Raw genomic sequence first — 12,743 nt, 5'->3', positions numbered from 1 at the left:
ACTAATTGCAAACCGCTTTCCAAGACATAACAAGCCTTATGTGATTGTCGACCAACAAAATCGACGAATCACCCTTAAAGTACACTTTCGGATACTACTACTCGTTTTATTAACAAAATTTGATAAGAGAGAAGACATAAGAAATCTATATTTTGTCTAGTATACTTGAACTGTTTTACAGATTCTTAAGAGATGCATCTCTTGCTAACTCATATAAGAACCAAATGTTTAACATCTTTGTATACCCGTGGAACAGTTGATTGAGAAGTCGAGTTTTATTTCATTTTTTAATTTAGTGCGTCCTTATTGGTATAAATCAATAGCGGTTATATTAACCAATATTCTGAGGCTTACGTCTATTCATTGGTAACTAACGATATACTTAAGCTAATTGAATGTTTGATCAGAATCTTCAACTTATCATAGATCAAAATCTCAAAAAGTTCTCCCAATGAATCAGGAGTCTCTAAGGAACTAAAAAAATATTCGAAAGAGCTAAGAAGATATGTATAGAATCACACTCGATCTATATTATAGTAAATCCTCTAACTAAAGGAAACTAAAAGCGTGAATTGCACCCCTAAACTCGGTTAACAGAATTCTCTACTTCAAGAGACTGAGCAGGATACCTAACATGTTGCAATCTTGCATTATTACTCTATAACCCGCTAGACCTGGATTACCCAAAGAAAACTGCTAGTTGGGAGTTTTCTCACCATCAGTTTGATTCTTACCCTGTAAGCCAGTTTTAAAACCATTCTACAAAAAAACCTTACTATCTTTAAAAACTATTCCTACTCTTCAAACCCGACACACCTTTTAAAAAATTCTCTACCTCCAAACCAGGCATATTTTTGTCATGAAAATCATATAGAATACCACTTTGATAACCATAATGAAAACTATTATTATGGCCCCAGCAATGATCCAGGATGTATCCATCCTCCTAAAGAGCAATCATGTAAACAATGTAAACAACCGGCTATGGGAGTGGTTTTCAATTTTTTAGGGAAACTAACGTCCACGATCATTTCCATTAAAACTGTGTAGGAGTGATTAGAAGTTTCGGTAGATGGGTCAGGCGCAAACTCGGTTATGGGTCTAATAACGACATAACTTTACTGGTAGTTCCACATGTCGCTAATGCTTCACAACCTAGAGTTAACTCAGCATGGTAAGTTATTTTGTGTTTTCATTTGAAGAGTCATACATCATATAAAATTCTTCTACACCCCTACAGTAAAAAACCATGATCTTAAAAACTTAAATTTTAGAGAATTCCCCAATGATCTTCTGATATCACTATGAAATTACAACGTCAAAGACTAGATTTCCTTAAATTATATATATATATATATATAAGAAGAGTCATACATCATATAAAACCTACCATATATACTATGGTCTTCTGATATCCCCTGATGATCTTCAATTGAAATATCCCTACCATATAAAACCTAAATATATAAATTTAATCAAAACAATCATGTATATATCTCAAGATAAGCGAGATATTGCTGTTTCATGTATATATATTTTAATTTTGAAGCACGACATCTGAAACGCTTACCAAGCTTTGAATACGACACATTAACACTGTACACGGTTGCTCCGACATTGCTGTTCTTTTCTGTCTTCTTCTTCTTCTTCTTTTTCTTCTTGTTTTTCTTTTTTCTGCAGCAGCAGTTCTTCACGAGATAAACAACCCAGCCAAGCAAAGTGAACACCACGGAGAAGGCGGCGATTGAGGTCTTGTTTTCCAGGATCCAGTCACTGGTTTCTTGAAAAGTGAAAGAAGCAGAAGCGTTGAGAGAGCCAGGCATATTTATAACAATAAAAGCTAAATCGTGATTTCAAGGAAGAAAATCAACAAGAAAATCAAAAGTTTATTCAAATAAAATTAAAAGATATATGTAGTATTTTAAATTTTGAACTGCAAAAAGTATCACATGAATAACATATATTTTGAACTTTTAAACGTATAAAAATATCACATGAATAACACATGAGAAACATGAACTTTTAGGTAACTTATATTGTGTAAGATATTTCATATGTTATATATACTAGATTTTTATTGATAGTAATACGGAGAATCTAAGACCAACATTAGTAATAGTGTCAAAAACCTAAAAAGAAAAAGAAGCAAAACTTTCCCATGCTAATAATTTAATTTTGCACAATTATAAACAGATGAACTAAGTCAAAACTGCATATCAATTCTTTCTTAGAATCTTCCAATCCCATGTGGCGTAAGGACATTCATATTAAGAAATACTTGAGTCCAAATCTATTGACACTCCTCTAACTAGTGTATATTTCACATATTCTTCTGATTGGTTAATAATTTAACTGATGGCCCCATTACCCTCCATGTTTAGAATCACGACCCTCATTACATAACTCCCTAAATTAAATAAAGGGTAGAGATTAAAATGTGAAATATACACTCGTTAAAGAGTGTGCAAGAATTCGCACTCGAAATACGTGGAATATAAAACGCCACATCAGATGTCATGTCATGCCTCGTATTTAGAGTCAGGGAATGAAATATAAATAGGAAAAAAATGAGATATGTCGTTTGATTTTTTTTTAAAGGAACGCATCGTTTTGAGTTTTGAAAAAGAGAAGATACATGCGAAAGAATTTCAAACAGTTGCGTCTATAATTGGACCAGTTTAAGGCACTTCACCATTAATAGTAACTGATCAAATAATTCACTATACTATTGATTGTAACCAAAACGCCCAAAACGTAATTGCTCCGGTTGGGAAATTGTTCAATTCTCTCCTTAAATTTTCCATTCAATTTAATTCATTTACTAACATGTTTTACCATTTTTACTAACACTTGAAAGGAGAAAAAAAAATGGAATATCAACTTATCATCGGAAAGTGGAAACCATATTTACTAAAGAGCAGATTTAACCTCAATATGTATTTTATTTTCATCTTTTGTTTTGAGATTTAAGAGGTAGCTATCTAGTTTTCAAATTCTATTTTTCAATTCTTCTGTCAAGTTTTGATTTTTAGCAGAATGGGGTGGTGATTATATTGTCGGATATTTTCATAAATGTAAGCTGCTAAAAAATGGGGTTTTCTAGTTTTGAATTTGAAAATATTTATCGGTCCGCGAGTTATAACCCCAAAGGTGTCACCATCCTTCCACAAAAAACCCATCAAAACAAAAGTAACACAAAAACCCCATCAAAACAAAATTAACACGAAAACCCCAAATTTAAATGTTGGTTTCATCAAATTTTATTTTGGTTTCATCAAATTTTATGATGAAACCAAAATAAAATTTGATGAAACCAACATTTAAATTTGGGGTTTTTGTATCAATTTTAAAAATTGGGGGTTTTTGTATCAATTTTGTTTACGATTGAGTTTTAATGGATCCCAATATTTGAGTGGGGTTTTTGTACCACAAGTTTGGTCACCTTTGGTTTTTATGACTAGTTTTGAATATTTATTACTGAATTCTAACATTTATTTAATAATTTTGAAAATTAATTCGGTTTACCAGAAAATTATAAAGATGCGTCTCTTCCCATAAGGTGTTTCTTCCATGAGACACTATTAATGGATTATTTTGAAGGAGACCGTTGGAGATGAAGAGACATCTTCAATAAACATGAAACCCTTTATAAATTGCGAAGGCTTTCTCCTATTTCAACATATTAAAATTCTCTTATTTCTTTTCTCTCTAAGCATCATCAAAATCTGATAACTGTGTTCTTGGTTAGTCAAGGGAGTACAATCTTTGAATCCAATAGCATTGTTAGAGCATCTCCAATAGTGGGTGCTAAAAATCCTACATGGAGGTATTATTTTTTAGACCTTTATTAAAACTTTATGCATTTTGGAGAAATATTACCTTTTTGGCTTATGAACCATCTCCAATAGTAAAAGAATTCAACCTAAAAATTTGTAGGTTATTTTTTTTTTCTGATGCTAAAGAAGAATTTTATTAACTGTGAATAACCAAATTGTCTAACAAAAGTTGAGATTCAATAATACTTGGTGGACTGATTAACCAAGATCTAATGATTCTAAACTTGTTGCTGAATTTGGCTAGTGTATCAACAACTTTATTACATTTCCTTGGGACAAAACTACATTCCCAGGTTTGAATAGTTTTCAATCTCTCGATTGCATCAAGCAGGATAGATTCATTTTCCCATGCTATTACCGGAGCATTTTTGTTGATGTAGCTTTCGATTCCCCGAAGGTCTGTCTCCAAGATAACATGTTTTAACCTCAACTCCAAGCTCCAGCTAACTGCATTAGGAAAAGCAAGGCACTCTGCTTGTTCCGAATTTGCTATTCATGCATAACATTTTGAGAGGCATCCCCTCCACTGCCCTGCATGATCACGTAAAACAAGATACACTCTAGTTAGTCCAGTATTTAAGTCATAAAAAGCATCACAGTTTATTTTTAGAAATGGGAAACTAGGGGGTCTCTGTTGTGTTGTAAGGGGAAGTAAATTGTGATCTGCTTTCTTAGACACTAAGTTTTTATAGTTGAGCTTGTCCATATAGCTTATGAAACTCAAAGTTTTTTTTGCAACTCCTTGCGGCTCCACTTTTGTATTCAAAAACTGTACTTCACATCTAGTGTTCCATATAGTCCAAGAGACTATCATAGCATTGTGAAGCCAGCTTGTCCGTTCTGATTGTTGTTGGTGCAGTTGATACCAACTTTCAAATATTTCTTTTATACTATTATGATTCCCAAAAAGAACTCTCGAACCACCTGGTATCAGCAACCAAACTGCTTTCGGAAACGGACAAGAGAATAAGACATGCATCAAACTTTCATTAAACTGATTGCAGAGAGGGAATTGCTGATTGATGTAGCTGGAAGCTCTTGAACTCCTCTCTTTTGTGGTAGGATATCAATGAAACATTTACAGAAAAAATATTTTATTGGCCAGATTTGAATTCCCCAAAAGTCTTTCCATCTTATGTTTGTGCCGGGAATGAAAATTAATGATTGCAGGTTCCCCATGATGATTTCGAAAAGCATGTTGTAAGCAGATTTAAGAGTAAAGACATCATTACATGTTAGGTTCAACTTGTATTTCACAGAAGCAGGTATACTCATACTTAAGATTAGATTCGCAGTGTGAGTATCAAACATGCGCTCAACCAAGTCAGTATTCCATTGCCTGCTACTATGTATTATAAGCTCTTGAGCCCAAATAAAGTTCTACGAATCAGATGCCCCATTCCTAAGAGCTGGAGGAGTATCCATGCCTACGACCCAATCATTTAGCCATAGTTTTATTTTATTCCCTTTTCCTAATCTCCATCGACTGTGCTGCTTTTTGAACCTGACTTGCTTTTGAATTCCATTCCATGCCCAAGAACAATTAGTTTTAATACTAGCATGAAGCAAGCTAGTACTGGGAAAATATTTCGCCTGCATTGCTTTAACCCATTGTTCATAAACATTAATGCATATTCTCCACGCTGCTCTGACTAATAGAGATTGATTAAGAACTCTTAAATCTCTAAAACCCTGACCACCAAGGTTTTTATGAAGACTTAAATTCTTCCACGATGTAAAATATGTACCTCTCTTTTCTTCAAATCCCCACCATAAGTCCCTTTTTACTGCATCAATCTTTTTTATTTTCTTTGCTAGAATTTGAAGACAACTCATTGAATATGTCGGTATTGTATTTGTAGCAGTCTTTATCATTAAAGATTTGCCATATTGAGACATTGTCTTACCATTCCATGTTGATAGTCTGTTTTTAACTCTATCATACAAGTGTCAAAAGCATTGTACTCTTTTCCTGCCAATTATGAATGGTATTCCTAGATATTTTTCAGTTGAATTCATCCTAGGCACCTTCAATCTTCTTGATATAATTCTGTAAAATCGTTGTGGTACATTTACACTGAAATGCATGCTTGGTTTTTTGAATTTTACCAACTGACCCGAAGCACTACCAAACTTCATTGAGGTTTAGCACATTATTAACATTGTGAAGGTATGCATTCATGAATAACAAGCAATCATCGGCGAAGAATAAGTGAGAAATAGAGGGTGCACCAGGGGCAACTTTAATTCCTTCAAACTGGTTCATCTGTTTAACATGATGTAGTTGTCTTAAAAAGTCCTCCATCACTATAATGAATAGATAAGGTGACAACGGATCACCTTGTCTCACCCCTCGTGTTGGCTGATAGGCTTCGCATGGAGTTCCGTTCAGAAGTATAGATATTTTTGTAGTGCTGAAACACTGCAATATGAAATTGCACCATTTTGTGCAAAATCCCATTTGTTCCATGACATCCATGAGGAAGGACCACTCAACGCGATCGAAAGACTTTGACATGTCGAGCTTCAATGCTAGATTTTTTGAATCTTTTTTTTTCATTGTGTGCACTATTTCTTGAGCCAGCTGGATATTATCTGAAATTTGGCGACCTGAAACATAAGCTGCTTGGAGCGGTGATATGATCTTGCTCATCAGTTTTTTCATCCTGGATGATAATATTTTGGATATAATCTTATAATTTGTGTTGCACAAAGCAATAAGTCGCAGGTCAGATGGGAATTGCTTATCTTTCGTCTTTGGTATGAGAGTGATATTTGTGGCATTTAAGCATTTAAGCATGTGACATGTACGAAAAAACTGCTGCACCATCTCCACTACATCAGAACCTACAATATCCCAATGGATTTTGAAAAACCCCGATGGAAATCCATCTGGTCCGGGTGTTTTCCAAGATTTCATTTCCTTCAAATCCTTAAGGACCTCTCCATTATCTGGTATCTTTATAAGCTCCAAATTATCCATGTTTGTTATTACTTTGGGTATATGCTGGAGGATTTGCTCATTCCTCATTGGTGAGCTTGTTGTGTGTAGAGATATACAATGGTTAGTAAGTAAACCCTCAAAGTCCCTCCTTGTTGTACACTAATTCCCATTTTCATCCTTTAGAGCAACAATATTGTTTCTCGATCTCCTCTTAATTGCATTTGCATGATGATATTTCGTATTTCGATCCATCTCCAAATAATATTCATCTCTGGCTTTCTGTCCCCAAGAATCATTTTGAACTTGATGCCAATGTTTAATTTGATTCTCAAGTTGTTGTACATGGGTGGTGGTATTACTATCTAGAGTGCCAGCCTGTATAGCTGCCATTTTTTGATGAAGAAGAAATATGTTGCTTTGGATGTCCCCAAATTTGTCCTCGTTCCATTTTGACACAAATTTCCTGGTAGTAGGAAGCTTTCTAGAGAACTGATAAGCGCGTGACCCATTAAACTAATGATTCCAAGCTGTAGCTACTTCATTTTTTAGTTTCTCATCCTTCTCATAGCACTGAAAATACTTCCAATTACGTTTCTTATCTCCAGTTGACGCAGCAGTGTCCAGCATTATTGGGCAATTATCTGAACCTAGATGTGGCAGGTGAAGTAATTTATCATCTGGGAAATGAATGACATAATCTTCATTAGTGATAACCCTATCTATACTTGATCTGCGAATACCAGTACCATGAATATTTGAATACCAAGTAAAAGATCTGCCCGAATAATCCATATTCTCCAGACCAGCTTCTTGAATTAAATCAATGAAGTAAGAATCTCTTGATGAAGAAGTAGAATAAGAAGTATTAGAAGAGGTACTGCCAGTTGATTTCCTGCCTTCATTTGAAAAGATCAAGTTCAGATCACTAATGATAACCCATGGTTGGTGTATGTTAGAACTTAAATCTTTGATGTAAGTCTATTGTTTATCTTTATGGTTTGGGTAAGGAGACCCGTACATGCAAGTAAGTATCCATTCCGGCTTACTTGGATCATCCTGCACCAACAAATTTATAATTCGAGACTCCGAATTGATAACATTAAAATGAAAACCATCTTTCTATAGAAGGATTAAACCTCCAGCTAAGCCTCTAGAGGGAATTAACTTACAGTTAGGGAACCTAAATGGTCTTATAAACTTTCTCATTTTATCTTCTCCTATCTTCGTTTCTGCTAAAAAAAATAATGTCTGGATCATACCTATATGTAAGGTCTCTAAGGTGATCTCTAGTTTTTTTGTTGGAGAAACCTTGGCAGTTCCAAGCTACAGCCCTCATCATTGGACAATGACAATGATTAAACAAGAAACTGAGTCTACAAATATAGTTATTCGACAAAAATAAAATTATGTGAAAACTAAAGAAATTGTAAGCACAAAAAGAAACGAAGATAAAATTTATCGGAGTAGTATGGCTTCCCTATTCTGGAATGGCAGTCAGCTTTATGTCCAGGTCACTGGCCTTGTTTGTACTATTTTCTGTTGTGTCCATAAGATCAGCTCGATTGCTTGTATAAGCAAGATCATTATTGTTCCCTCCGTGAGTAACCAGAATGGGACCTAAGATAGAAGTGTTTCAGCCATTTGTTTGGGAAGGTTGGTTCCTAGATCTCTTGGTTTGACGAGATTCCTCAGAAACCATCTCTTGTTCATTTTCAACATGGACATAATCATTATCTGGATTATCTGCTTCAGATTCAACCATCTTTTTCGTAGCTTGACTCTTAGTTGCACAATGTTCTTCATATTCCTCTTGAGTCATGGACCTTTCACGCAAAAATTCAGTCACTTCTGCATATTTTTTATCATCATGGTCAATTATGTAGCATTGATCAGAGATGTTTTGAGGTTGCTTTACCCAATGATATCTGATCCATTTTGGATCTTCTGGATTCGTATTCCACCATTCACCTCTCTTTAAAGGTTTTTTGAGGTCCGTCTCAACACGAGCAGTAATCATGTTAGTACCACGGGGACTGCAGTTTTTTGGCTCAATATAAATCTTTTTTCCTAGGTCTTCAATTGCTTCATTAATCACAGATTCATGGTGATGTTTAAGAAGTAAGCCTTTGAACTGAACGTTCCAAGCCTGTGTTGTAAACTCATAGTCTTTATATACTATTGCAGTGGTATATTCTTGTAGAGACAATAAGCTTTTCAATACATTCCAGGGGGATTTCTTGATTACATCTTTCACATCTTTCTGAGAGTTAAACTTAAACACATAAAGATATTTTCCCACAAACTTGATTTCCCTTTTCTTGTATTTCTTCCATGACACATCCAGTTCATCCTTGACTTGCGATGTTTCGATTTCTTCCTCATCAATTACTAGCTTCCCTATTAAACTATTAGACCATGCCTCAGCAGCTGCATTCAGAGTTCTTGTAGACCCAATATCTCCCCTATTTCTCCTAATAATTGTAGCTTATATTCTTGCAGTGACGTCTTGCATATTGTTGGTATTGTTAACCTCCAATGTTTCACACAAGATCAAAGTATTTTCAGAGAATAAGGTTTCTAGGTTTTGACGGTAGTATCTATGGTTTATGTTTTAGATCATTAGGGTTTTCTTATTAATGAAGAGGATATTTTGTTTCCTTAAGAATAAACCATAATAATGCAGAACTGAAATCCAAAATAATCTGCTTAGCTGTGATTGCATGCATATCATTTTGGCTTGTTGACTACGTAAGTTACGGGTTTGAATAGGGGGGAAGTTTGAAATTTGAATTTTCTAGGTTTGGATAAGATGTGAGACTTGAAAACTCACTTGGTTACTCATGGTTATCAAAACTTGATAGGGATAATGACTGTAGATCTCATATTGAGAAAACTTCATGGATGATACATTTTAATTTAGCTATACTACTAGACTGGAAAGAGTTGCTTTAGTAATACCACCACGGTTGATAAAAATATCAAAATACTGATACAAGTCCATTGCACAAAGATCCAATATATGATCCATGACAGAACAAGGGGAACCTGAAAGAAATTAGTGATCCATTGGAAGGAACAAGGAAGATGAAAACTGATCAAATATCAACAAACAATTAAGAGAAAAAGATAAAACATAATAATCTAATCTGAACTATTATAGTACCAAAATGAAATCCTCAAAGAATTGAACTAAATAACTGAAAGATGGAATATAGAAATGATAAAGCTGATGAAAACATTAAAATCACAATATAGAAGATTGAAAAAACATGGAGAAAAACGTAAGAAATTAATGGCTGAGTCGACTCATTAAGGTCGCCCGATTCGCAGAGCTCTTTTTCTTTTTTGTGAAAAGTCACGCGCTCTACCATTGAGCTAATAAGTCGGCTTTTAGTAGGTTGTTATAAATACTTTCAAAACTAAAGTAATTTTCTTTATTTTCTATTGTCTTATGTTAAACTTTAAAAAAAAAATAGTTTAACTGATGTTGTGGAGGTCATTTCGAAGGTCTAGATAAGACCTTTTTGAAGACTTGTCATTCCTCCAGCTTTGTAGGACCTGTTGGATATGGATTTATTTCATATGGGGATCTAAAATCTTAAGTGTCATGGAAAGATAAACGTTCACCTTCTATTGAAGATCCTCTTAGGGCTTTATTGTATCCTGAATTAAAGCATCATTTCATTGCTTTATTGTAGTCCCCAATTATTTGGAAAGGTCAAAGTATTTGAAGTCGGTGTGCAAATGTTCTGCTTTTTTATCATCCGGTACCCAAATTTCCAACATCCTATTGATTTTGTATCAAAAACAAAATGTAGGAAATATAATGAAATTTTAAGCAAAACCAAACAACTGTACTCTAACCTTTATTTTATCACCTTGTTAAGAAATCGTACCATGATGATTTGGTATCTCAGAAAGGTTTTTTAATAACTTAACTCAACATATATCTCTTAATGATTTTAATTTTGTCTTTCAGTATTTAGTGAATTTTTTCGTTCCGTATTGATCATTGTTGGACATACTTGAGTTGATTGTGGTTGCATGGGTAGTGTAGAGATCAGAAGGTTTAACTGGAAAGTGTTGATTGATTACTATCTTTCCGTTATACAAGGTCACCCCCGTGTCATTTGTATTTATGTGATTAGATTATTTTTACTTCAGATCTTTCGGTTGTCTATTGAGATTGATAGGTTAAGTATTCGTCTTGTGTTAATTCTGGGGCTTTATTAACCCTCCTATAAACGAGTGACTATTGATTTAGTGGTTCAATCTCCATGAACTTCAGTCTCCAAACAAGTTTGAAGTAGAATTTGTTGATTGAATTTTGAATAATAACCAACTTGAATTTCACTTAGAGAAATAACCATGATATTAGACCTTCGTCTTTTTCGCGAACATGTGTTGAATGCATGTTTAGAAAGAACCGTAGATTACTTATGTTTGTACCATTAAACACAAACATAAGTAATTTGAATTTTATATTATGTTTGCAACTTCTTCTAATCATATTTATTGATTTCGATGTTCTCCGTGTCTATTTATTTGATGCCATTAAAATTCACTCTTGTAGGCATTTGGTCACTGAAGAACGGTTAAGAATGATAACTCAACATGATATTTTTTACGGAATTTTATGGTGTTTTCATCTCATGTCATCTATTTTTTTTTCATGCATATATCTACAAGGACGCCTTTTGTTATTATTTTGTTGTATGTGGCGTTTGGCAAGATTTTTCAGTACCAAAAAACATCTAGTACTCACGGAATATAGGCAGTTAGTTTTTTGGGTGTAGTTAGTTCTGAATATAGGTATATGTCACAGACTGTCGTACATTTTGGGTTATTTTGAGTTTGTTGTTAGTTTTTTTGGTCAAACATTTGGATAAGGGGGCGTAGATGTTATTGTTGTCGTACACCTGTACGAAAGGAGGTGACATCACGGAACAAGAAGAAATCTTTAGTCTTAGCGTATGAAAGAAGCTAGATCCTCGTTCTGATGTGGATAAGAACAAAATTTGTCGACTTGAGGATTATTCTTTACTAGTTCTGTGTTTGAAAACAAAATATGTGGACCAGAATATTGATAGATAAAGATTGGTAGAGTAGTAAGAAGATAACTAAAGCAATATGTTTTCAAGTCATACAAACAATAACGTCCCCATTCTCTTCTTAGATAACTATAGACTTTTCAGATGACAGTAGCATTGTGCTATTTGTATCTTCTTTTTCTTCTTCTTATGTTCATTGATATGTCGTTTTTCGCTCATCAGATGCATACAAAGAGGCGCAATCGTTTCTTACAAGAAATTAAATGATTGTCTGTGTATTAAATACAACAAGAAATTGCAGCGCATATACGAAAAAATACATAGACATATTATGGGGTCCTGAGATCCTTTTTTTTTGATGCACTTGTAGAAAAAGATAATTGATTGGACCCTGAGAACTTTAGTGATTTGCTTCATCAAGCTGATGAGTAATTTACTGGCGCTCAAGCAAACCATGCAATGAGTATTAGTTCAGGACCAGTTACAAGAGGTAGCCGACGGGTTCCTAGTATCCACTCTCCAATTCATGCCATGGACGATGAATTTGATACTGATTTTAAATGTGAAGCTCGAAGACCTACCACTGAGGGATTATATGGCGTTGGACGTCCTTTGACTGACTTGGTATATCACTAATGTGTTTTATCTTTTGAATATGATTTCTTGAACTGTAAAGTAATTCTACTAATTTTGATAACTCCATATATGATTAAGGTGAATGTAATTACTGTAAATGTGATGTGGATGGGATAACAAACATTCCTGCCAGTGCCAATGCTTGGTTTTTGTTGTTGATACAACAAGCCTCCAATCAACCACCTCTTATTTTGTAAGATCAATTAGAATATGTTTACAATAATTATTATGTTCTATTATGGTATTATCAATTTTTTTTTGTTTGATAAATAATGA

The 12,743-nt window shown here is 34.1% G+C and overlaps 1 protein-coding gene across 1 annotated transcript; it reads right to left on the bottom strand.

The window, feature by feature from the left end:
• Positions 1-5,216: 5,216 nt before the first annotated feature.
• Positions 5,217-5,735, bottom strand: LOC113352018 (uncharacterized mitochondrial protein AtMg00310-like). Its single transcript, XM_026595902.1, has one exon. It carries the CDS (start codon positions 5,733-5,735, stop codon positions 5,217-5,219), a length of 519 nt encoding a protein of 172 aa, XP_026451687.1.
• Positions 5,736-12,743: the final 7,008 nt, after the last annotated feature.

The sequence above is a fragment of the Papaver somniferum genome, chromosome 2 (genome assembly GCF_003573695.1).
Source record: "Papaver somniferum cultivar HN1 chromosome 2, ASM357369v1, whole genome shotgun sequence".
Taxonomy (NCBI): Eukaryota; Viridiplantae; Streptophyta; class Magnoliopsida; order Ranunculales; family Papaveraceae; genus Papaver; species Papaver somniferum.
This window is presented reverse-complemented; position numbering and strand designations above follow the sequence as displayed.